The sequence below is a fragment of the Porites lutea genome, chromosome 5, assembly GCF_958299795.1.
Source record: "Porites lutea chromosome 5, jaPorLute2.1, whole genome shotgun sequence".
Lineage (NCBI taxonomy): Eukaryota > Metazoa > Cnidaria > Anthozoa > Scleractinia > Poritidae > Porites > Porites lutea.
In genome coordinates, this window is record NC_133205.1 from 36,165,938 (window position 1) to 36,193,424 (window position 27,487).

The 27,487-nt window shown below is 37.3% G+C and overlaps 1 protein-coding gene across 3 annotated transcripts; it reads right to left on the bottom strand.

Annotated features, from left to right (window-relative positions):
- Positions 1 to 2,783: 2,783 nt before the first annotated feature.
- Positions 2,784 to 13,088, bottom strand: LOC140937012 (PR domain zinc finger protein 12-like). 3 transcript variants are annotated; one of them, XM_073386533.1, is made up of 4 exons: positions 12,685 to 13,088; positions 9,850 to 10,148; positions 8,579 to 8,870; positions 2,784 to 3,817 (listed from the first exon to the last, which is right to left on the bottom strand). In XM_073386533.1, exons 1-4 carry the CDS (start codon positions 12,857 to 12,859, stop codon positions 3,399 to 3,401), a joined length of 1,185 nt encoding a protein of 394 aa, XP_073242634.1. In that variant the 5' UTR covers positions 12,860 to 13,088; the 3' UTR covers positions 2,784 to 3,398. The 3 variants fall into 3 exon arrangements, with proteins under 3 accessions (XP_073242634.1, XP_073242633.1, XP_073242635.1); XM_073386532.1 differs by having other exon boundaries at positions 2,784 to 3,820; XM_073386534.1 differs by lacking the exon at positions 12,685 to 13,088 and adding an exon at positions 10,245 to 10,390 and having other exon boundaries at positions 2,784 to 3,820.
- Positions 13,089 to 27,487: the final 14,399 nt, after the last annotated feature.

Sequence of the window (27,487 nt, forward strand, 5' to 3'; positions counted from 1 at the left end):
GAACTCAAACGTATTTCCAAACTTAGTTCCGGTCGTGTGCTCACATGGCTTTAAAGCTAGAATTTGAAGATGGTGTTTGACAAATGTCTCAGCGACTGAAGTAATTCTGGAGGAGAAACCTTCATAGAATCGCGGTCGGTCCTCAGCTGTGTTTTTAAGTGAGATCTCCAGATTTCAAAAACGTAAACCAGACACATCTCAGTATCAAAAACAGATCAACGAAAAAAATTGAGCCAGAACGAAGATTGTTTCTGCTAAGGTTTCAAGAGCTTTTCTCCTGTCCATGTCTCATGTTGGTCAGCGTTACTCCTACGACAAGTTCGTGGCCTCACGAAGCCAAATTATGCGAAGAAATTGCCGCAGAAGAGGAAAAAACTGAGCTAAATTCCGCGCTTGGAATTTTACTCAGTTCTTTTTCCATGTGTACCGCGCTCTTGCTGCGCTTGCGTCGTGCTTGATAAAGATGCTACTGCAGCTATTTCACCGCCCGTGTCTAAACTAAAGGAATTTTACTCATTCCCGTCTACCTTAGAATACTTTTCCCTTATCTTTGCGTCGTAAAAGACTAGAAATAACGCCTGTAACCACATCTCTACCCCAGGACCCACCCTGAGTACCCCTTTAAAAAATGCCGTCCTCATTGACCACTTACCTTTGACGCCTATATCAGATTTGGCTCAGTCAGTTTCTCGTTTCTTCTGCACACAGGGAGAAATTCATCTCTCAAGGTTAAATGAAACTTGTCAGATATTCAGCAACTCACTGTTTTTATCATCAGCTGGATATTTTTGTCATAGTCTTGTGAGGTGAAATTCCAGTGAAAACTTCGCCGTGTCCAAGAGGGAATAGCTTAGCTGAGGCCTTGTGAGTCATTTAATTTTACTCCGTTCGTGGAAGAAGGTTGAAATAAGAGGGAAGGGGGAATTCCTGCGTGCGAGAACTCGTAGGGCGCGCGCCCTTCTCGCGCGCTCGAATTACCCTTCCTCCCCTTCCCCTTCCCCGTCGAACAACTGCCAAGCCGTGTTGCCTCTTGTGTTCCGCGGGCTACAAGCTTCTTTCCCCGTCAATTCTCTCCAGTTACTAGCATTTTGCTGCCCTGGGAAGAACACCGTATATCTTTTCAGTCTGATTGTAACCCTGCGACGAGAATAGGTTACATGCGCAAGCTCAGCCGCTATAGTAATATATGCTCATAAATTGGTCATTACGGTGAAACTATAGGGGAAGGGGGTACCACCCTCGACTTTAAAGCGTTATACCTAGGCGCTGTTATTTTTTTTATTTCTTTTCGTATTTCCTTTTTTTTGCCTTTTCTGCGCTATACAAGGAAAAAGTTGGTTGTCAGTTTTACATATCTTTTCCGCCATTATAACAGACGAGACAACTCAATACACACTCCTTTCTTCTGTCGAAAAATTATAAACCGCAGGTGCAGAAAAATGGTTTATAAGGGAAAAACTCTTTGATCTCTCTAGTATCTTGGAAGCGTCACATAGACTTTTCGCCGTTAAGTGATCTGTAAGCCAGATTTGGGCTGCCGCAAGAATCATAACGTCTCTTCTTTTATTTAGAACTAGCCAGTGCAGTGAAGACACCACAAATCGGATATCTCCTATATTGTAATCACTCTGGGGGTAGTTAAAGTTTAAATGAAAAAATACTTAACTCTAACGGTGGAGTCGTTTAATGAATTTGGCGGCGCGACTGACCACCGACAGCGATGACAAATTCTGCAAATTGCTTTATTATTCGCATTAAATAACCCGTAAGGAAAAATTAGGTCACAGCCAAAAAATTTGACTTCGGTCTCTTAGTTGCGTGCTTTATCAATCAAATAAGCGGTTAAAGGAGATCGTATCTTTGCCCTCAGCTCCGGTCTGTAAAGCCCTTGTTATCAGGACAAATCTGGGGTTTATATGTTACATTACTTGCGCTTTGCTTAAAGATCACTTAGTGACCAGATTTGCCGATAACAACGTACAAGGCCATCGTAACTTTCATGTTTTGCGACGTTTTGAAACAAAGCCGTTATCATCCTTTTATTCCATAAAATGACAAGTAAACGCCGTAATTCAAAACCAAACGCCGGCTGTATTTCTCGCTTTTGATATAGCTATCTTACTTGGCTGTTTCGCTGCTTTTAATTTTTTTTCTGAAGATATTAGTGACAAATCTGGCGGATTTTAGAAAATATAAGCTCTGCGTGATACGATTTTTTTGTCAATGTAGGAAAAAATGTTGTTTTGCACAAAGTAAATTAGAATGAACTGAAGCGCATGGACATAACAGGTAACTCAGTAAACGAAAAATAATAAAGAGGAGTTTTTGGACTGCCTGTAGTAAAAAGAAATATGAAAAGCAAGAAATAAAAAACTCGAACACGTTTTTGAATATAAATCTGATTACGACATAATCTCCTCTTTTTTGAGGAAGTACAGTGATCTCAAACAAACTCCCTGCAAGGAATTTAAAACCCATAAAGATTAAAATCGGAAACCCTTTTTTCTAAGAGCAAATACCTGCTAAATAAAGAAAAAACGTGCCATCCTAGTTAAGTAGGAAATTGAACTTTGATGAAAAGGCTAAAGTTTTTCTTTATTCACTTGTTATTATGTTCTTCAGGTGAATGCCTCTTTCCATTTTCTTGTTTGACCCGCAAGTTTAACATTTTGACATAATATCATATTTTTACTTCCCCTTGGAAATTACAGTGCAGTTTAGCAACTGAATTTCTGTCGAGGGTGATGCTTTTAGACCGCTCAATGTCAAATGCAACACAGCAATTTCGTGTGGTGGGATTTCTGTTTATTTCCTATAAAACGGTACTTGAGTAAACCTAAAGTCCACCCATATATTTTAAACGATCTAACCTGTCAATCAAATTGACAGGTTAAATATGAGCATAGTAAGGCACTTTACAGAGTTCATAAAGCTTGCTTGCAAATTTTTTACAAAATATTTACACTATATACAACTGAAAAGTGCATAAGTACTTTGTGATTACCATTTTCGCTGATTTGTTTGCAGTCTTTGATCAGCCTATCAGTCGCACATAGTAAAAATTAACTATTCGCTATAGAGACCACGCGGCTGTAGATTAACGGACCAATTTTTGAAATGTTCTATTTTAGTTTAAATTTGTAGTATCAAATATAATATGTATTAAATGCTCGTTTTTACAGCTCTCTTTTTGCCTTTATATGAAACTTTTTCTACTAGATTCTAGAATCTTTTTCTGGACTATACACTATTGGTTAATAAAGATGATCCGGATCAATTGAGAGTAATTTGCGTTCCGAAGGAAAACTATGAAACGGTGATTCAATGGACGCTTTTTATCATACATATTTATTTCTTATGTTGTAATAGTTATTATTTTTTTTATAAGTAAAAAGTAACTATTGCGAGATGCTTTCTAAATCAGGAGAGTCTGGTGAAAGTTCACTGAGAGCTGTTTCATCGTGGAGGCTTTTCGACTGCTGGGCGGCTGCCTTCGCTGCCTCGTGCAATGGCCGATGCCTCGCCGACTTCTGATGAGCTCGTAGTCCTGCTAGTTGCGAGTAGGCGAAGTGACACACTTTGCACTTGTAAGGCTTTTCCCCCGTGTGGAGCCTGGTGTGGTTCCGAAGCGTTGATGACTGAGAAAACGACTTCTTGCAGTACTTGCACTGGAACGGTTTTTCAAGCGTGTGTATGCGCATGTGTGAACGCAAATTACTACGAGAGTTGAAGCCTCGTCTGCAAAGCGTACATTTAAGTCTGCCAGGTACAACGTTGTTTTTAACTCGTTCGGGGTTAAATTTGTACATTTGGTCTTCTGCTATAAACAGAATAAGAACACAGAAGATTAGTCAACTTGTAGTTTTTTTCAATAACAAACAACGAGGCATTTCGCTAGAATTAATATTCCCACAAAATCGCCTGCAATTCATAGCCCGGTTGGACACTATTTCCTGTTTTCAAACGTACAATAGGGCGCAGGAAATGTGGAAAGTGGTCCCAGTAGTTCAGTTCCAAGATAAATATTTCACGCTGAGCTGGAAATTATACAAAGCGTTTTACGAACAGTGTGAAATCGAAATTGAAATAACTAAATCCTCTTCATATAGAAAATCAAAACATTATTTCTTTAAAAAATAGAATACCGATTTGATGACAAAAAAGAAGACGAACAAGTATGCGACATTCAACTTAGTATTGTTAATACGTACTTCGTACAATTGAGCGAAAAAAAAAAAACTTTATCATGCCGCTGAGAAGATATATCTATTACATTTTTAGCAACTGTTAAATTGTTATTCTCACTGCGAAGTTTTTGTGAAGCATTGTTAATGTTCTGGTAGCTATGGCCATAAAGATTTTGAAGTCTATTTTTCGAATTATCCCCCACCTTCCTATTCAAGGTGAATAAGGATTTATCAGTAATTAAACCGAAATGTTGAAATATTAAATACATTGTGTTTAATCAGTATCAGTGAGGCAGCAAAAAGAATTTATTTTAAAAATTGAGGACCAAAAAAATCGCAACTATCCTTATGCAATTTTCCGCTTTGTTAAACAAGCTAGAAAGTTCGGTCTCACGCAAAACGGCGACCATTCACGAAAAATTGTACAGCCTTGCACAGCAAACGATTCCTGTGTGCACACTGAATTATTTTCGCATGTTATTCTTATTTAAGTGCAATAAGGTTTCAATTATGTGCGCTGCAATCTGAGTAATGTAGACCTGTTTCATTTGAAGTAAAAATTTTGATTGAGTTGAAAAGAATTCTGATGGCACGCGCTTTTGTTAGCGATGTAATGATGGAATAAAGCATAGTACAGAAGCGAAAATTAAAAGAAACTGAATTTCTTTCAACTTCCAGTGCGTTATTTAACCGCATTGTGGAATATTATTTGTTTATTGATTTTGCATTTAAACCAGGTAAATTCAAAAAAGTTCATTTCACTTCTTTTCGACCAAAAAAAATCGCACACTGCCGCTGTTTTTGTTTGACCTGCTTCCCTATTGTAGCTAACCGTGGCAGATTTGAGCATCAGTTAATATACCTCGCCTTGATTATGACATTGTTGTCGCCCCGAAGTAAAACGTTTTCCAGTTGATAAGGTCGGGCGTGGCTTTTTTTTTTTTACTTGGAACCGAAAGAAGTGTTTTAGCAAGCAAACTTAGATTTATCTCATAACCTGGGGCGCGATTGAATGGTTTTCGATTAACGCAAAAGCTTCGCCGAGAAAAAAGAAATGACATTGTTGATTCATGTTATGTGATACGTGCATTTATCGCAAACACTTCTTTACAATTAAGCGCGAAGAAGAAAGAAAAAGAAAAAAAGAAAAAAGCTGTCTTTCGAAACCAGGTGACGAACTCAATAAAACCAATTTAGAACTCCTAATTAACTGTGGCTCGGACCCACCGCATTTATTCCGAGATTCAAGAAATACTGATGTAATTAAAAGGCATATACACAGCAGAAAATAATTAAAGGACACACTTTCGAGTGAGAGCCGCTAAATCTTGAGTTAAATGAAATAAGTAAAAGTTGCCAAGGTATTGTTTATTGGTGGTAGAAAAAAATCTCGAAACCTAATGAATTAAAACCAAATTAAACAGAGAAGTACGTCAAGCATGATTAAAAGAGCCCCGATTTACCAAATCTTGACCCATTTTGGTGTGATTTGTTACAATAAATTGATGTAAGAAAAACGAAGAACATTTGGAGCAAGAAAACCTCGACAGGGCTTAAGGCTAAAAATACTGGCTTCACAATGGGTATTCCGCCATCACGTTCATTTTTTCGAGTAGCAAGCCATTCAAGCAAGATAGAATTTCAACAAAACTAGTATGATGTTATCTTAATACAAAGGAACTGATTTACAGATATAGCAGAAATCACCTGTTTTCTTTCATTAGCGCCAAAAACAAGAAAAGAAAGAGAAAGCCTAGTCTTGAGTGAAGCATAATTAACAATGCGAGTCAGTGTTCACAATCGATTTTTCTCTTTTCGCTTCTCCAGTTTAATTTGCTTACAAGTTAAAATCTTTATTACGGTTTGCAAGAAGGGTACTTTAGTGAGAAAATCTGGCTTTTTACCCATAAAAAAGTGGCGTCGAGCAGGCGAAAGGTCGTTTTTAATACTATACAGAGACTCCTCCTTTCTGTTTGCTAAGGCTCTTTTTATTAAACCACTTCGTTTAAATAAACTTCCCTTTAATTGAACACTTTTAAACATGCCGAATTGGAATCGTTTACAAATCATTATAGTTAATCCATTATTAATTTTATACCCTAGCGTACTAATTGATTTTTCTTGAAAGCCTACTAAATTAATCGAAATACAGCTGTCTTAACCCTGTACTCTCTTCTCTGTCCTGGAGCACTAGTAACACAATCTATTTTCTATTTCTTTAAAATAAACGTCATGAGTAAATTTACTTTGGCTATCAGGAGAAATAACAATCTTAGAGCAAACGACTCTGGTTCATACTTTAGCTATATCTCGCCCATTTTCGCAGTCGTCTTCTTTTATTGGTTTTATGCTTTTTTTTCTTTTAAAGGTTATTTCCAAATTAAGAATTTATGATAACATGCCAAGTGAATTCGATCTAAGTTTACAACGGAGACGTTTTGAGTTTTTCTACCGGAAACATTATGTATTAATCATTATTACTTACAAGCTGCAAGGGCTCGAGTGGGTGTAAGAAACAAGGAAAGAAACCAAAACTGAAATTGTAATTTGCGAATTGCCATTAGGCGTACATCAGAAGGCATCAGCGAGTTGATGTTAGCTCGAGGCTTAACTAACTAATAATTACCGCATTTATCTCAGTGAATCGTTTGTTTTTGTGGCTTCAAAACCAGCGAAATTAATTTACAGGAAGACAGCAAAAATTTGCGCACAGAACAAGTGCTAAAAACGCATTTGAAGACGTTGAAAGAAAAAAAAAACGCTGTATACTACAACAATTTTAACCGACTTAAACAACTCTGAGTATTGTTCTTCAGTCCACGGCTTCACGGTTTTTCGTCCTTAATTTAACGCCTCCAAAGAGCTTACACCCCACAGATGAAATCATAATTAAGAAAACACTAGGCGTCTACGTACTTGTTTCGTAATTTGAAATTTGTAAAATGACAGATTGTCTTTGAGGCAAGGTTTACTACCTCACACGAACTAATCTAGAGCGAAGGGCCGCCGTCACCATATTTTTAATGTTTATCGGATTCATTAACTCCCGGTCCATGCTTTTGGAAATGCAAATTCGACAAAAACGTACCCTCTTTTCTAATTATTAAGAACGCAGTTAAATTCGGTTTGTTTTACCAGTCGAGTTTTCTAGTTAGTAAAATGAAAGGTCTTCTTGATACACGCGATTTAAAGAATTAAAGAAAGGTCTGGCATGTTTTTTTCTCTAGCTGACACAATATTATTTGATTATTTGGTAATATAGCCATATAACACTCAGAAGAAACATTTCAATAAAAGCGCTGTACTAATGGATGTAATAAAGCTGCGGCTAAAATATTACCGTGCAGAAATGAATTCAGTTCCGGCGAAGAAAAATAAAACAAATTTGATGGCACAGCAAGGCTTTTCGCTGCTCGCATAACTGCATAAGTACTGACTGGCAAACCATGTTATTAAATTTCGCAAATACTCAAAGTATACCTGGGCAGTTGACATAAGCGAATGTAAGATCTACATTTCAGTAATAGCTAGGAAAGGTTTTATAATCATCGTATTGCGCGCGTCACAAGCAAAAGAGTCATTTGAAACAAACAGACTGAAATAAAAAGGGTTTGTTTTTGCAGTTCCTGTGGACTGAGTTAAGTTGGCTTGTAAATTTAACAAATTCAGCAGCACGAACAACCTGAATATTAACCCATTTTGGCGTGCAATGTTTAAGATCGAGTTGATTTGTAGCATCGATAGTTTGTGACTTGTAACAGTAATGTGAGTGTGGTTACCGAAACTCTATTCGAGATCATTGCAATGTAAGACTTTTTTCCTCAGAAACATGTATATTATGCAAAACTGTAACAAGCATTCTATGAAAAACGTGCGTAACTTCACTTTTTAGGTTTACAGAGTAGGATATTGCCAAATATCATAATTGTTAAAGTATTCAGAGAATCTAATTCGAAACGCGTACCGCTAGAATAGATTTTTAACAACAAAATTTTCAGAACGCGCATTTTTTTATACTGACCAGGTTGGCCTGATACAGTGATGTTTTCCCTCGTCGATATCTTTCAGAAATACCCCCTAATAAGATTTAGATTGCGAATGCGATTTAGTTGAACGGAGAATCTCTAACATACGATATAAGGGTTTCATATTATAACACTACATTGTACTGCCATTTATCTTTTAATATACTTCTTAGTTGTAGTTTGGTTCCAAATGTTATTGTACTTTTAACTTTCTATTTAGTGGATGAAAACGTGCAAGTTTAAATATTAGCTCTTTTTTTAGGTATTCTTTCCACTGCTCAATAATATTTCTACATTCTTAACCTTCGCTGCCCTGGGAAGCTTAGAAACTTAATTTTCAATGTTACATTATCATGCAATACAAACCTGGAAGTTCATCGTCCTCGGGTCCTCTTCGCTTTCTTCGGACAAAGTCGTTTACAGGCGCTATACCAGGTATGCCAAGGAACTGAACATACGTGCCGCCATACCAAACCAACAGTTCTTGATCAGGTGGGATATCTTTGACAGCGCGGTAGTAAATGTTTCCTCCGTACTGAAACACGTCTAAGTTCTGTTCCTGTTCGTTCCTTGCGCAGTTAACAAAGCCCATCCAGTTGCGCGGGTTTTCGTCTTTGGCATCGAGAAAATGGCTCACTGAACCGTCTTCGTTAAGAACCTAAAAAGTGCGCGCAGGTAAATTATTCAATCGATTACGGCGATGCAGCATCAAAATACCACCATTCAACTCGCATTTCGCGTGGTAAATATTCAGACTCAGCCGGCCAACTCATTTATCTGCTGTGAGGTTTCGTAAATCAAACGACTTGCTTGCATGACGCCGCAGAAAACAGAAATGTTACAGTTACGTGCCTGGGTACCCATCTTTGATAATGTCTACGCCAAAAGAATTCAATGTGTTGTGAATCGATCAAAGAGGTCCTCAAATATCATGTGTACAACTCAAACATAGTCAGAATCATGGGCACTTTACTTTTGTGGATATTTATCAGCTTATATGTTAACTTCGTTTCTCTTAAGCACTCCCTCTTTAGTTTTTTCGTTGGTGCTTTGCACCGGGATTATCAGTTTTTCGAAACTACTAGCTTTTATTCCCCGTTGCACATTATAGACGAGAGTTTTTACGGTGTTTGGATTTTCTCCGGTTGAAGACAAGTTTATTAATTATCTAAACCATATTTTCACAGTATAGTAACCAAGAGTTATCTGGTTAGAGGCAAAGGAAATCACGCACGTAAATAGTAACAAAAAATCTACGGCTGAGAAGTGAACCAAACCAAATTAATTCTTCTACATTATTCTTCGACAGTTAAGACATGTTAATCTTAATTCATCAGGAAACCATATCAAGCTTTGCATATCAAGCTTATATTAGCATTTTACTTGCTGAAAGTCATTTATTTTGAATTTCTTCAAAGACTGGTGAATAAGAAGACTTAACTTAAGAAAAAGAAATCTAATAAAGCGGATTCAGTCCTTAACTGATTATGATTCCGATTCCCTGCAGACTTAGGCTGTATTTCTTACGGCGCTTTCTGATTTTTTACGCGATAAGGTTTAGCCAGCATCTTGCATAACGTAATTTCAAAAAAAGATAAGACTCGAGAATCATGATGTTATTTGTGGAAGTTACCTACCTCCCACATGAGGCTGTTATCAACGTCGGAGCTGAGTTCTTCAATTTTAACAATCCTCCCCGTGTATGGCCCCATCTGTGTGCCCTCTTTGATCCAACACGTACTGAATACTCCGAGTTGAACTCCCGGGATTGAGGATGGCGCTATAGTGACCTGCTCCGGAAGGGAGACAAATGCCATGAAAAAGGAGTCATTTTCGAGGCTAAACTGTTTATTTTTGGTGCTGTCGTTGCTTAGAACCGGGACCAAGGCCGTTGATCCAACGCGCTTGATACTGTTCATGTACCCAGCGTCTGGTTCTAAAAAGAACAGGAAAAACACAAAACCAGAAAGTAGTCAATTAGTACTAATATACAACATTTTCATCACCTAAAAACTGAACAATCCACCTCTACCTTTGAGCAAAAATTGATTTTTATAGTCGAGATAACTGAATTGTATTCTTGCATACAGTTTTTATATGCATTAAGTGAGTAAAATACGGCTTGTCATGAGCATTTTTAAGTCAGCGGATGTTGAAAACAGGAACAGAAAAAGGAGTAAAGATTTTACATATTGAAAGAACTTGTTAAAATTCGGAATAAACGTATAGCAAAAATAAGAAACTCTCTTTTTTGCAACGGTCGTAAAACGAAACGCTATTCTGTAATGTAGTTTTCAATTGCAGTAAACAGAAGTCGTGTACAATCAATTATTCATAACGTTTTATTTCATTTCGCCGCTAGAAAGAAATCCGAACTAGAAGATTGTTAAATTAGTTAAGATAGTACCGAAACGGGAAAAAGAAAGAGAAAGCGTGATGCGCCGTTTAAAAAAAGAAAGATAAAATAGTTTTCTTTTATCCTTCACTAGTAATGATTTAGATTTTTAGTGAGGTTATTTATGCGAAGCCACCTGCTTCGAGGATTTTCTAATAATAATCTTTATGATCTTGAATTAAAGTAAACCCAAGGAACGTGCTAAATACACTGTGATAAGCAGGTAGAAAGGGATGGTTTACGCGACGCATTAATCTCTAACGAATTGTTATGCTTTGGGCTCTTATCAGAGACAAACAATCGCCTTTGATGGAGAACACAGTGTGAAACACAAACCAAAGAAGTAAATTTGGAGATGATTGCGGAAGTTAAGATATGCAGAGGAAGGATATGGTTCGCGATTTTTCATTACTGAACACTTCTCTCATAATAGGTTTTTATTTGGGTATTGGTAAAATTTCATAAACAATGCGAAAGTAAAGAAGGTTGAACAATACGGCACACGTATTTGAATTAAGTGAGCACGGAAGCTTGTTTTATAAAAACAAGCAGCTTCATCGACTTTCTTTCAATGGCTGGTTTTGTTTTGTTTGGTTTTACTTTCTCCAAGTAGATGCAATGTTGCGATAGAGGCGAGGTCTTCTTTGACTCGCAGTCACGTGGTTGGGGGCAGAGCCTGGCAAGTTGTCGTAGGAAGCGCGTTTGTCTAACTACATTCATTGCTTTGAGTTTGACTGTTTTCTGGTCATTGTTACTACATCATGTTACTGTGCTTTGATATGCTAATCTTTGTTTAATGCCAGCTAGCAGACATTAATTACACGATAAAAAATGTCCAAACATGCTAATTTCTCTCGAAAATCAAATTCGAAATTACACAAGATCAAACATATTTCTTTTTCCTCTCTATTTCCTTTGATGTGCAATGTCACCTCAACACTCGAGAATTTCAATGTAGGTCACCTTTTTCGATAACTTAGGAATCACTTGCCGAGCAAAAAGAAAACATTGGAATTATCTCACCCTGTTGCGATTTGCAATCGCAAAAACATCCAGCGATAAGGCATGAACTTTGCTCAAAGAGCCTAAAAGTCCAAGAAACACTGCCAGTTTACAAAACCCGGTAGAATTAAGTGTTTTTAGTTAAATTTCCGAGTTGACATGCATATTCATTCGGAGTAGGTCCACCTGCCCAAAGCAAATTGGGTATTTAAACCTTATTATCGTTCCGAAATTACAATTGAAATAAGGAAGCATTTTCGCCTTCATGTTTGAAAAGTTGTTTGCTGGTAGATCACACACTAATGACCATTCCACCAGACAGCCGGAAACAGTACAAAACGTTCGTAAGACATTGAGTAAAACACGATGCCAGCAAGTGTAAGCAAGCGCGCAATATCCTTAACACTACTGTGCACGTCTTCCCGCACAGATGTTGAAATTGAGTATAAGTTACTTGACACAACACGAAAACAAATCAAAGTATTCATTTTTTTTTTCATTTCGAATCAGCCCGGAGCGACATTTTCTAAGGCTGCGTAAAAATATATGAAAGCGAGGATAATCTCACGCGATTTTGCAAATTTACACACTGTGTTCGTTTTCTTTCTCCTTGCCTGCCTTAGTATATTTTTAAGTTATCAAAGCTGTACGGCGAAAGGTGTAAGGTTAGCATCTACACTCTGAATACAAAAAAGTAAAAAGGTGCGTGTTTAATAAAACCAGAGTTCTCATTAAAATAAACTAGAGACTATAAACTTCCCTAAGTCGTTAAAAATTAATGGCATTCCTTAGTTAAATTCCAAAAGAATATGTAATGCGAAATTTACGAGCCCTTGACAGTGTGTTTCGCTACGCGTGGAAACAGGGAAAATGAGAAAGCAGTATTAAATGCCCGTAACTAAACACTAGTTTAAAGAGAAGTAATTACATAATTTCTCATTGCTCAAAACTCTAGAGGTGCCGAAGCACGCAACAGGGTCTTTAATCGCGCTGTATTTTCTATTTCATTCAGGTTCTACGATGTAATAATTTATACTCTTAATGTAATGAAGATAGAAACGTGAGATTTTTTTACCTTCATCGGAATTGTAGTCCACTTTCTCCAAAACACCGGGTTTAAAAGTGAGTTCCTTTTGGCCTCCAAAAACGTTGCACCATTTGCCGTATAAAACACTTCTCAAGACCTCCTGACTTATATTCAGGGGTCCGCTTGGGTTTTCCAAGAGTGGTGGTGTTATCCAAACAGACATCTCGGCAAGGATCCTTACACGGCCGCTGGCTCAGTTGTAGTGATGACCGGTCTTTACGTATTCACTTACTTTTGGTTTATGAGATTTTAATAAAACGTCAGCTCTTTATATTCCGAGCTATGTTTGCCGTTGACAATGATCAAGATGTGAACAATGGCTAAGCAAAACTAAATAAGTCTTTGTAATAAATCAAATATTTTTCATCATGCCCTTCACACCTCATTGAGCTCTGAGCTACTCGCTTATAATGAGCTGCCTAGGCCATGAGCACCTGCCTTAAATACCAACTGCGCATGTGCATTGGCTGGCCCCTTACGGAGACTTGAGCAATTGATCAACAGGGTTTCGCCAAAGGAGGAAAAAAAAACAAACTGCCTCGCATTTCCTACATGGCATTAATGGATTTTTGTAAGAATTTCCGTTAGTGAGTACGGAGCACGAGAAAACACAAACAAGGTATATTAGTACTTAAACGATCGCCGCGACAGGGAGATTTGTTGCGAAGTGCGGAATTAGCAGAGATTAAATCTAAACTTTTTTTTTCACTTCTACCCGATATCCGGATGGTCAAATCTAGTGATGGAAGGAGAATGAAATTTACTTCGAATAATAAATCAAGGTCACAGGTGTATTTTTTGCATTTGTATCAAATTTGGCCCAAAAAGTAGTTACGTTTCGCTCTATAAGATTCGAGGTTCCCCCGAAGACATAATTTCTCAAAACTTGATTTCTCCTTAATGCCTTGTTTTAAACACCCGAGTCTCTGTTCTGATAAATTAATGCGAAGGAATTGTAAAACGGTTGTGCTGTAAAAATCAAATGTCTTATGCGCGTCATTTTAATGCATATTATCAATGTTCCTCGATTTAGTTGGTGCCGCGACCTGAAGGCATATTTTGCTAATTTTACTCCTTTAGATAAAGATCCTTCGAATTAACATTGCAGAAATGGAAACATGTAAACACGCTTGGTCCCAATTACGAATTAATGAACACAAAGAAGTTCGCGCCCAAATCAATCATCAGTGATTAGATAGGTTTATTTAATTAGTGGTATTCTAACATTTTCCAATGGAAACGACTCTTATTAAGACCACCAACTCTTTATTAAGAGAGCATGCAGTAAATGGTAATAAGAAAACAAATATGTGTTATTTTTCAGGTTTCGAATTTGGTTTTGCATTAGGTTGTTGTCTAGTTAACCGTTGATGCATGTGTGTACAGTGGAAGAGACGTCACCGTGGTCTTTCGAGTACTGATCGGTCTCTTAGAATGACCTTGATTTTTCTAAAATGTACTTTCATTTCACGTCTTGTCTACTTAGTAGGAAACGAGCAAATCTAGGATCAAATCTAGGTTTTTTTTGTTAGGCGGGGCATACTTTTGGCACCTGCTGATAGTCGCGTGTCAGACGCGTGTCGAGAACAAAGGTGCTTAAACATATTTGCTCGAATTCGCAACGTTTCTTTTATAATTAGAAGACCGAGTTTTAAACTGGAAATCATCGGTTAGATTGCTCCACACTGAGATGAAGCCAAGGAAAACAAACTGAAAGTGGAAAACCATGCGCGTACGTTTAATATGCAAACCGTTCAGTCAGTTTCTGCAACCAGGGTGTGTACAGTTCCCTTTTTATTTTTCGAACGCGGAAATTACTTCTTCTTTTTCACTTTGTTTAGAAAATCTCAAAGATGATTCTCGAATTTTTTGAAAGGATATCGTAAATTGAATTAAAGAAAACATTTTATCATTGTACTTGGTTTTAAAAGTGGATAAAATGGTGCGGAAATATTTCGACACTTAAATAGAGGTGAAGGAAATTAAATTTGCATCAGAATAGAAGGGAGATCATTACCTCGGAAAACTCATTATTTCTCGAGCAATCAGAGCGCTTACCGGGCTAATGGACTTCTAAACCGAAAAATAAGGTACATTTTACTCTTTACAATAACTACTCTTTTATTTAAACTATCTCTTAAATGGTATAACTTTCGTCTCTTCATTACTGAAGGTAAATATGCGAGTCTCATTAATAATAAATTAAAGTAAATGAGACAGATTATAACTAAAGGGGCGAAAAACAGCCAGAGTTTATTCCGAAGATCAATAAATGGTGGCCAGTTTTTGAGGTTTTGTTTCCAGGCTAGTTCAATGTTTACTCAAGCAAAATAAAAGCGCTTGCCCTTGAAACTGCATCAATTGACTGCAGTGTTAATTTTAATTCCCCTTTAAAAAGGGTCATTGTGTTGTGTTGTATAGAAACTTGGATCAAGGAAATTACTCACTCCGCAGTTCTTACGAAGAATAATAGCATTTGTAGTGGAAGAGCAACACGTAACCACAAACATAAGTTATTTTCTTTCCGTTCTTATACCTCGAAACACCTAGAGCGGGGTATTTCATTTTTAATTTTTACCTTAATACCATAATCACCGGAAAACACCCAATTTACTGTTAATCCCCCAGAAAGCAAATTAAAAATTTTCGAGGTAAACTAAGGAAGAAGAAAATTACACAAGTGAACACTGTAAGCCGACCTAATATGTAATTTGCCGAGCTTTACTACTAGGAGAAAGTTTGATGTGCGAGATGTTAGGCGTCGCTGAAACAAGGAGGCCCAGGTCTCAAATACAGCGGCTGTAGCTCGCACTCACTGAGGCCCTCTACAAAAAAGGCGAGATAAGTTTATTAAGTGTTTTTAAGCAGACACACGCCTGTAAGGCCAGCATCACTTTGTTTCAGAATACACGTGCTGTAAAAAATGAGTTTAATAGCAAACAAATCGCCTTCAAACAATGTATGATCAATTATTAAAGTATTAAATTGCCTTCAAAGAGCTTAGCCCACGTTAGGCTACTTTCCTCCATGCAGGCCACTGGTTTTGGTGGACGTAGAGTTCTAATCAACCAGGTGCCTACTATAGAAACTTAAGCTAAGGGTTTAGGTTGAGCCATGGAAGCTGAACGTGTTCTGGTTTATTTGCTATCTTAGAGGGTACAGGCAAGAGCATAGCCCCGGAGATGAGGTAGGTTTTTGTTAACAGTGTGTTCATTTGGGTGTTTTCGCGTGGTTCCTTAGGTGGACAACTCGTAAAAAGCATACACCACATAATGTACGAGTACAATGTACAAGGTAGCGATCAACAAACAGATTAAACTTGTTTTATCTTTCTTATTTAGCCGTTAAAACGATCCGACCGGACTGTTTCTTTGCAAAATAAGTGGCATATAAGAGGCTCAGTGGGCGACCTAGACCAGGAATGTAAATGACAAAGATTTTTTTCATTAGCACTAACTCCAGCGGTTCTCGTTTCCTATCTATACGGTTATCAGTAATTTTTATTTTTCCTTTGTTTTGGTTTGTGGTAATCAGTGATTGCTTATTAAAGTTATTGGTGCAAAGTAAATTTAAATATTCTCTTAACTGCTGAGGGTCACTTTGCGGTGCCCTCAGGGATCCAAGTAATCTATGCGAAAGGAAGCTTCCAAAATAAGCGAAATTAAAACTAAGATATTAGTTGTCGAGGAGCGGTAAACTTTCCCAACACTATTACCTTTTTAGTAGCCGTTGACGCACAAAGTGATTGCTGTTTATCATGGTGCTTTGTGAGGAAAGATATTATGTAATGACTGGCTAAAAACTGTTGTTTTGTAGGAAAGCTAAGAAGTTTTCACACCCAACTCATGGGGAGAAACTTGATCAAAAATATTCCTCGTAAAGAAAACACTATTTTCAACAACACATGATCAACTTTCATTTTCTTAAATAGAGTTTTGCCGAGCTAAAATGTTCGTCGAGTACATAAGTGTTTTTTTCTACGCAAACTTCTCAAGATGTTAAAAAAAGCAACTGTATCTAAAGAACGGCTACGTGGTACTTTCAGATGATAATATCATCTTCGACTAGATAGTAAATTTATGTACATCGGAAGTATTTTATGGATTATAAAGAAACGTTTTAAATCTTAAATCAAAACGTACTTAGCACGCGAGACTGCATGCACGTAAGGAAACCCGCTAGACAGATGTCTCGATGCTCAGTTTTGTAACGGAACAAAAAGGGCACAAGACCGTCTTCCTAATCATAAAATAAATCAACGTTTTCAAGCTCGAAGCAGTAAGATAGAAAAACTATATCATCTACTTTCTTACGCCACTCAATTTCATCAACAACACAAATTTTGGCAAGAGCAAATATTCGTCAAAATAAACTATTCCAGTATATCCGTTCCTTTCATCACTCAAGCGTTTTATATAGGCGCTCTGCTATTTTCCGTTATTTATTTGATAGTCGGCAACCATTCAATAAAACGCTGAAACCAGTTTTCTTCGTTTTAATGTGATGCGGGGATCGGGTGTGGTTTAGTACCGAAAAGTATTTTCATATATTTTATTTTTTTTCGGCGTCGCATCGTTTGAATCTGCCGTTAAATGCAACGTAACTAAATTTACCAGCCCGATAACAATGATTTTCTATATTTCAATTCGTATCACTAGTCGCTTGAGCGGATCGTTTTTGTTAAAAATTTAGGAGTCCCCACAGAGCCCACAAACTTGAATTGTTTATCTTGGGCAACGTTATTTTAATTTTTAATCCTCACTTAGCGATAACAAGAGTAAATCGGTGGAGAGTTTATTATAGTAAAAAAGTATGTTTGAACAGTACATAGTACATTTTATTTCGTACACTGATTTAAAGCTTAAAGCGTATTCATAGATTCTCGGAAAGTGCTTTCGTATTTCATGTTAAGGTTAAAAGTCCCCGGCAAAAGAAAATTATTCGTATGCGCTAAAACTAAGGTGACAGTTTAAGATCTTATATCGGTGTAAAATTCAATCTAAAAAATTTTGCTCCTAATTTAACTCCAGTGATAAAGTTTTAAAATTAAAATTGAACGCAATTTTGCAGAGGAGGGGGTAAATTCTTAACCATTATTTGAATGTTCTTCATCCTCATGAAGTCGTAAAACAGTTTGAGAGACAGTACCCGTTCATAAAAAATACAATGGTAAACTGTCTTTATATCGATAATCGTCTACTTGCCTCTGTAAGAAAGAGAATAAAGGACGCTTATCTTTTAATAAACATCGTCTTTTCCGTTTATCTATACAATTTTCAAATCAGGCCCAACATCAAATATCGTGGCAAGTGTACACAGTGATTTCTTGAGGATCATATTGGTTTTTCAGCGTTTTTCCATTCAGTTTCCCAGCAGGCGAGAGATAAGAGGTGACACTACTATTTTTTCGCATATAAAATAAGGTCAATATTTATATTTTCTAGCTGCTACGCCATCGTACTAAATTCAAACAAACCTAAGCGTTGTGTTTGTGAGATCAGTCTTATTGTTTCGATAGTTCAACAGGGAAGTTTCTCAATGATGGACCTAGTGCCACTGTCAAGAAGAACCGTACAAGCTACCAAGTGATCTTTTTTCAGTCTAGTTAGCACGAACAGCAAGTAGTTTACTCAATGAACACACAAATCTAGATATTTGAAAGCATTGTTGATAAATGCCCAAAATGCCAATCCTCCTGGGACAATATTAATTTAGGTTTTCTTTTTAGAAAATGCATACAGTTTAAACGAAAAATGGTAACTGATTCCAGGTATATCGACTTGAAAAAAGCTCTTCTAATAGCCATCGCACAAGTAGTGTGAACTGTATTAAGGACCTCAAATCAGTGTAATTTCAGGAAAGGTCTGGCAAATAAAAGTACTTCCCATACAAACCTTTGAACTTAAGGAACAAAACAGGTTCATCCTAACAAAAAACTAAACGTAGTACCAACCTGAGAAATTTTACTGTGATGGCCAAAATCGTGATTTGATTTTGGAGGCATCGAGGTGTTACATTCTAAGTGGAGTACCGGCCACTCGGCCAAATCAATAATAATATGGATATGGGGAACCACGAACGAATTTACAAATTTTAACGCTTAAAAGAGAAAGTTTTAAGAGGACCATCAGTGGCCAGTTACCGTCTAAGCGTCTTTAAACTTCTGTCGATAATTTACCGTTTTCGTTCCATGTTTTTCTTCTTTTTCCAATTCTGGTCGGTAAATTTTTTAGTGCCAGCCATCCAACCAAAAAAGAAGTCGGAATTAAATTCTAATTTTAATCCAAAAAATGAAAATTAAAAAACAGCCGTGATTGACCGGGGTTGATTTAATCGATTCTTCTGTTTTATGTTTCTGTCAGGTTGAGTACAAAAATCACGATTCGAGTCTTGATTCGACGTCTCACTATTTACTATTTTCTCTTTACCTTTTTTGAAGTAAAACTTAGGAGAATATCATCCTGATATTTATGACTCCCTAGAAGAATACCATACTTCAGGCGGAATCAAACTAATTCCGGTAAATCATCAAGACATTCTGATGTGAAAAAGAATGGTTACGACGTTGTATCTGGTGAAATAGCCGGAAATCAGTGTTGGAAGTATCAGGGTTTCAAGTCAAAGTCTTGGTTATACTGTGACATCTTTTCTGGTCCTGATATTGTAGAAATTGGATATTCTTCAAACAGAAAACGAAGTTAAATCATTTAACTTTGAAAGAGACCGCTATGTTAACGAGTGTATTAGCGTTAACGACACGTGCAGAGCAGAAACGTAACAATCACGAAGACAATTGACTAATAGAACAGCATTTGCGTTTGGTATTATTCATTTAATTTGTAATTTCGGTTCTGATGATGTGTACAAATATCGGCGATGAGAAGGTTGTTAAGAAGTTGTGCATGAGGTTGAAAGAAGGCGAGGTTTGCTTCAAAACTAAAGCGAATTGAAGAATTTCCACTACATTTTCTGACGGCTTCAGTCGAGCGATTGTGTGTACATATGTAGACCTTCAAGTTGCATGTCTGAAAGCGGAACCAATAAGTGTTTTCTTTATCAGTAATCTTTTTTTCCTCCGTTTTAAACACACAAAGAACTTAATCAGAATTTTATGTTTTCGTCACTTTTGCACAAAAGGCATTTCAGTTCGAATTTGGAATTAATTCGTGGAAAAATCTCAATTGACTTGATCACCGGCGAAAGAAAAGACACCCAGCACCAATAGCAGCTTTACAATTGCGAAAAGCATATGTAATCGTTTGGGCAAGAGACACTTTATACTATACTTTCATATTCTTAGAAGGCTTGAGAGAAACGTTTCTAGAGGTTAAATCCACATTCTGACCTGCTTTCAGTTTATCCAAAATACTCTAGTATGATTGTATTTTTGCTGCTTTTATCTTAAATAAAACTTGTTGTTTTTTCCTCTCTACTACTGATTAACGCAAAAGAGAAGATTAAGCCTAAAGAAAATATATTGCTCATAAATGAAGAGCAGGACCAATCGCCGACCGACCAATCGGTCTGATTTCAGTGTAACAATATCAACCTAAAACTTATGCGATCGCCAATGGGACACATGAGTATTGTTGTTTAGCATTTAAAATTTCTTTCCGAAAAAAGGAATTAGAAGTTATTTCAAACTGGATCAAAAACGATGTTCTAACTTTTCAATGCTGTTTTATTTGCCTGGTAGAAACTCAAGTCAAAAGAGTTCAAGCTTTTTTCTAAGCTGCTGCAAATCAAACAAATGGTGATCGTCAGAACTTTGCTGTTTAAAAAGCATTCAGGTTCAATGTCTCGTGAGTTCATTAACTTTGAATAAACAACCAATTGTCGTAATCGATCTTGATCATAACAAAGTACTGATTGTTTCCATGATCACGAACATTTTGATTAATAGCGAACTCTTGACCATAACAAATGGGAATTTATGTACCTGAGTTCTTAATTTTGATTAAGAACCCAGACCTTAGTTTTATTAGAAAAAAACTGAATTGAAAACGATTCCATAGATTTATCAATAAAATAGCCTAGCCTATAATTGATTTTAATCAATCTAATTAACTTGTTCATTCCTAATAAACCAGTCAACAAGCGTTGTAAGTTATGGTTTAGCAGAGACAAATTGAGAATACTCTGCATCTCGAAAAGAACCCTTCGCTCTGTTGGACATTTTAAGTACTCACATAACTCTTTCGAGGTAGGTCTTTTGTTCTTGCTTTTCCTCGACAACTGTTGAAACTTTTCTAAGGAACATGAATTGCGGTTATTTCTCTCTCTGCATGGAATGTCTGTCTTAAACTATACTCAGTAAAAAGATTGTTTGCTCTCCACGGGCGTCCTGACAGTAACATAGGCCTAATGGGAAAGCTAAATTTACTCACTAGAAACTAACTACAGAAAGAACTTGCCCACTGTTAACTTACACAGGAGTCAGTAGTAAATGAGTCGTGACATTGCTCCGGCTCTAAACTGACATGACAAGCTGGGTTGATCTAGAAACCTGTTATGTTACACATAAGAAATCAAGCAAAAAAGACCAAGGATGAAAATCGTCAGATAATAAGCATTTAACGAAGAAATGCAGTCCTAAACAAACAGTTGATTATTTCATTTATTATTTTGTTACTGTCTCGTGATTTTGCCATGAAGTTTATATTGACTTAAATTTTGCGCGCTTGTTTTCAGAAAATTTAGAGCTGAAGTTATTTTTTCATGGACAGCGATCGGAAAAGGCAAGACCAAATCTGCTTTTTTTACCTTTTTTTTGTGTGTAAACCATGTTAATTACCTCCAGCCATACTGGACTGACCATCCTTAATCGAGTGCAGTTTACTGTTGCCTCTTCAGGTTTCCTTTACATTAAAAATTGCAAAATACCGATTCATCATCTCAGAGAGCTTATTTAACAAAGATCGATGGATTAACCATGTTAAGCTAACTAAGGCTTATTTCTGAAAAGGAATTTTTTTAACACTGATTGGCCAAAAGTTGCTTATTTAATAAATGCCGACCTATTCATTGAGGTGCAGTTACTCACAGTGATCGCTGTGTTAATGCAATTTGTGTAAGAAGTGTGCTTATGACCATAAATAAATCAAAAGCGAACCAATTTAAGCAAAAGCAGGCGTTTTGAAGTTGTTCATGTCAAGGCCGGGTGATATTTCCTTGCAACTTGAATAACTTTCTATTGAAACCAGTGAACTATTGCCGGACGGTGCATCATTTAAAACGTCGACAACGAAATGCCCAGTTTCACGGAAACATTCGACAACCAGCAGAGCGTGTCTCTCTTTGAAATACATACTAGACGTTTTTTTATTCTCCATGGGGTATAGTGGGGAAACAAGAAAAAGGGAAACTGACTATTATGAAAGCTATAGATAAAGATGCATTCAGTTATAGTTTACAAAGTGATAGCCTAATGGATCACCGCATTGTTTTCTCCAAAGAGAAAAAAGACACAAAGCCAAAAAATTCAGAAATCGCCAGTTGCCAAGTTAACGCTTTTCGTGCTTAAAATAGGGCTTGTCTGCAGGTGGAAAAAACGCAAGATGTGACCATTAAAGAAAAAGCTAAATATTTATCGGAAAAATTAGTTTATATGTGAATAAACGTTGAACTCACTAGGTTCTTCAGTGACATGGATGAGCACAAATATATCATGAATAATCTGCTAGATTAATTTTAACTGATCATTATAATCGATGACAAATTACTGGCTGTTAAAAAAAAAAGATTATTTGACTGAAAACCCTTACTTATGTGTTTTAAAGTTAATTGAAATTCTCTTCTCGAACAGTTAAGTACACGACTTACGATGAACGTCCATTTCGGTAAACATTTGGTAACAAGAATCGCGTTATATTTTTTTGCAAATGCTAATTAACCATTCACTTATAACTGGTAGCCTATGTAGAGCTATTCAAACTGATAAGCTATCAATATGTAAATTGAACAGATAGCGTGGTCAGAGCAAACTAGATTAAACGCTATAAGGTTATCAATTGAAGTTAGCCACACATACATTCAGATTGCTCCTGAGGCCAACGTTCCGGCTACAAACTGCTAATGACTCTCCTTTTACCCAATTACACTGTTGTGCTATAATTTGTTTTGCGTAGGAAAAACCAGCACTTTCGTTGTACTATGCTTCGCCCACTGCTATCAGTGCGTGTCTTTCTCCGAATGGAAGACACAATGCCCACCACGGGTGGCTTATGATGACAAAGCAAAAAGAGGGAAATTGACTATTACGAAAACAATAGCAAAAATCAAATGACGTATTTACCGTTAGATAACAACCGTAACGGGATGGTAACAAAATTGATCTCCGTTTTGAATAAACAATTTCTAACCCTACGAATCGAATCTGAATGAACCAGTTCTAAATCGTTTAAGGCCTGGGCAATAAAAAACAACAACAACAACAACAAGAAAGAAATTCATGCAAACCAACTCTCTATAACTGCATTTTATACACAGCGTTGCGTCAGTCGTTAACACGCGACGATTCTTATTTAATTGCATTTCTTTCTTTGTTCAAAAATTGTGGGCTGGCTCATTCTCCTCGCGACCGGAAATTCAACGGTACAGTTTTGATAGGCAATTAGAGAGGCATTTTTATTCACATTGCAACTGGTTAAAGCTTATTAGGTTAAAAAAGTTTGTGTTTTAGCCACCAGACAGGTTTTCCTCTCATTTGGCACTGCTGTCACCACAATGGATGACTACGCTTTCCAACCTACCGTGATGATCCTCTAATTTGTCGTCGAGTAGTTCGTCTTTAAGGACATCAAAGCACTGCGGGTTGCCAATTAAGGAAGAGTTGGAAACAGATCTCGGCAGATGTAGTTTATATCTATTAAACACAACAACAATAAAATAGTAACGTCGAACTGATCTTATCATGTCATGCGATTCCGACAAGCATGCAACTGTGTTCGAGCAGGGAGGACCAAGTTTTGTCCGTTATGATTAGTTGTGCTCAGTGATAGGAAACCAAAAGGCCTTCGTCGAGTGTTGTAGTTAACCCTTATACCTTCATCACTATTGTTCTTATTGTTGTTTTTCACTTTTTTGACATGCGCCGGTAATTGCAATTTATGGGCCTATTAAGACATGGTATAGACATACTTAATCCAATGTTAGTCCCTGTTCATATATATATTTTTCCATTATTTTTGATGAACCTTTTTCTTCACTAAGATAAATAACGGGGATCTTTGCCAAAACTGGACTACTTACTCGATAAGTGGTAAAGAGCTTTATTCGTTACTTAACAAAAATCTCGAGTAAGATTTATATATTGTATTCAGCCCTATAGTGGAACAGGAACTGAAACGTTTTGTGGTCCAGTTTTTTACGTCTCGTTTTCCACACTCACATTATCCCAAATAAACAAAACCACGCAAGCAGCAATTTAGATTTCGTCAAATTTCCGTTTGCCTTGTGAACAATGGCTAAACAATGAAGCATTTTCGTGCAATTTTCGATCTTTTACCCGCCTTTCTAAACTGTCCATCATGATTTCAATGGTAACAGGTTTCGCATGTTTGATCTAGTCAAATCAAATAATTACTAGCTATTACTATCCAACATTATTTGATCGTTTATTAACCTCTACCAGCCAAGTTAGGGCTTTCCACGATTTGCTCTGCAACTTTTTGGCAACATCTCGTATTTCGAGCAACTTTTGCATTCTGAGCGATTTCTAACGTTATCTTCTAATTCTGAGACATCGGGGCAGCTTTTAATGCTCAAATTGGTCTTCCTTCCATATTTCAAAATGTTTTATGAATTTCCTGTAAAAAGGAGCCAAATCCTCCCCCTTAAGCAGATCATGGGCGCAAGATAAAAGTAGCCGGGCCGTTAAGTCAGCGGTTTTTGGAGAAAATTCAGATTCACGCTCGACTGACTTGAGTGTCTCGGGTGAACAAGGTAGTTCAACATTTATTAGCTCATTACAACACGATGTCGAACTAAAATGCTTCGTCGTTTAGCCGAAGGTAATTCTAATCTTCAGTTTGTCACGGGGTTATAGTGTTGATCCAGTAAGAAAAGCGATAATATATAGAGAAATGGAAACAACATTCTTTACACACTAAAACAACCCTACTTAGTGGGTTTCCCCAGTATGGCTTCTGCTTTTGACTAAATAGGAGAACTGTGACGTCATACGTTACCATGTTGTTACCAGGTTGTTGAGATCCAGAAATTTTGCTACCATCATGGCGACGTGACTCAACTAGTCATTTTGTGATTATCAATAGTATTATAAGCTGTACGATTAAGTTGCCAATGAGAAAGGTTCATTATTATCTTCTAATGACTCATTATATATGAACCCACATCTTGGATCGATGGGTTATTATCTAAATTTGATTTATTCAAATTGAAAGGTAATAGCGATAAGCTAAGTTTGTTGAGGGATTTTAATAAACAGTTAGAATGGCTAGAATGTTGATACGAGATATCAAAAAGCATAAAATCTGGCTTTTATTTCCAGAGAGAAAATGGTGTCTTGTTTGGGTGCAGAGATTACTGAAGGCTAGGGGGTCATTTTCTCTCCCTCTCCTAAAGAAACAAACAAACAAACAAACAAACAAACAAGTGGTCCAAGATGCTAAGAAGTGCGTTTCAGATCATGATCTTCTGAGGTTCCTGTAACTCCTATAGTATGTCACATCATCGAAACATGTATAACAATCATTGCTCAAAAACCCCAACTGGAATTAAAATGCGTCTAAGACTACATCATCAGCCGATATGATTCGTTTCAAGAAACCGTAGTTCCATGGAGTAGTCTTCAGATTTAATAGAGAACCTTCATAAAAAAAGGCTCCATTCCGCATCGCTGCAAATGCTACATAGCCTTGCTGGTTTGAAAACGCAGACGTCTAAGACTAAGTGCAGTTCTGTATAGACAGGCGTTTTGAGGCTTACTACGCATTAGACTGATGGGGTTGAAACGGACCAATAATAATGCACCTATCAATGTTATGCCGGCGCGGGGGTGGGGGGGGGGGGGAAGGCAGGGCATGGGGTGGGGATTTGATTGTCTTTGTTGGCCCTGGGGTAGGGCATTTGACTAATCTTGTTCTCCCAGAGAAGGGGATATTTGAATCTTTCTTCGCCCGTCTCTTCGCCCGACGTGGAGATATTTGACTGCCGACTCGGACGAAAAAGACTGAGACCTAACCTTTGACTGGAATGATTTGCCCGTGGGCAGGGAATTTGACTGCAAATTTTCGAAAAATGTCAAATCCCCACCCCATGCCTTGCCTCCCCCCCGCTTGCTTTACATTGATAGGTGCATAAATTTAGATGCTGGAAGATTCCTATAACAGCGAGCGACACCTGACTCGTCCCCAGTCGTCTCTCTTGAGAAAGGAGAGAAGCGCGAGGGGTGATGGGAAGGAGGAAAAGGGAGAGTTTCTCCTTCCCCTTTCCTCCTTCCCATCACCCCTCGCGCTTCTCTCCTTTCTCAAGAGAGACGACTGGGGACGAGTCAGGAGCGACACAGCAGCGAGTTAAAGCAGCGAGCAAAGCGAAGCCATTAATCTCGTACCCAGATCTCTTGTTGACGAAAGCCGAAGGCGATGTTACAGTGATATGGATACTCCCGCGTTTCGGGCATCCCCATATCCAAAACTCTGGTGATATGGGCATTCCCTTCTCATATTACCTTAGCGATTTGGGTTACGGTTAGGGTTACAGGGGATGCCCATATCACCAGGGTTTTGGATATGGGGATGCCCAAAACGCGGAGATGACCATATCACTGTGACAGCGAGATCTCTAGGAATATTTTCTCCAGTTTGCCAGAGAGGCGGATGTCAACATAAGAGAGTTTTTTGATGAGAGGAAATTGAAGAAACTCAAGAATGATTTTTTTAGAAGTGGTGGACTTCAGTGTGTACGATGACGAAGAGTTGTTGCGGCCGGGAAAACTTTCAAATGGCCAGTAAAGAAATGTGGGGTGTTGAGGGAGAAGTACGAAACCATAACGATGAAAAAGGTGTTTAGTGACATGTTACACAGGCTGCTTTGTCAATATATCAAGAATTCTATGATTGATGGTTATAATACTATTATTGATTCCTAATGTTGTACAATTATATTATCTTTAACTACTATTTAATTAATGAAGTAATACTTTTATCTGAAACAAATGTTTTGTATCTGTCTTCCTTCTACTCATATTTTTGTTTGGGTCGCCTATTCGTTTAGTTCCACGAACTATTTAGGTGTCCCAAACTCTGCATAATGAACCTACAACTGAAAATTTCTTTTCCTTCACAACTTCTCGATTTTATATCTTAAAGCACTAATTTGTATTAATTATTACTCTGTGTGAGTTTAAATAAAAATTGACTTGACTTGTCAGACAAGAACAAAAGAATAGACCTTTTCAAAGAAAAACAAAAACGCTATGACGTCAACGGCGTTAATGCATTCTGCTTCACACTAATGAGATGCCACTTCAAAAAAAGGATAATTCGGTGCCAACTATACTACTCGTGAAATCAGTTTTATTTCTATAGGAATAAAGAAATCATTGTCATATCAAAGACATCGCACTTAGTTTGGTCCTCAGAACTGGTTTGGGCCAACTTAGAATGGTTCTCGAGCTTGGGTGACGGGACTGAAGGGCATTTCCACGATGGCGACATTTGACTGCATTTTTTTTTTGTTCTCTTATTAAACATTCATCAATCTTGTCGAGATTTAAAAACACAAAAGCTGTCATTCGCAGAAAAATATGTTAGACAGAAAGATTCTGGTA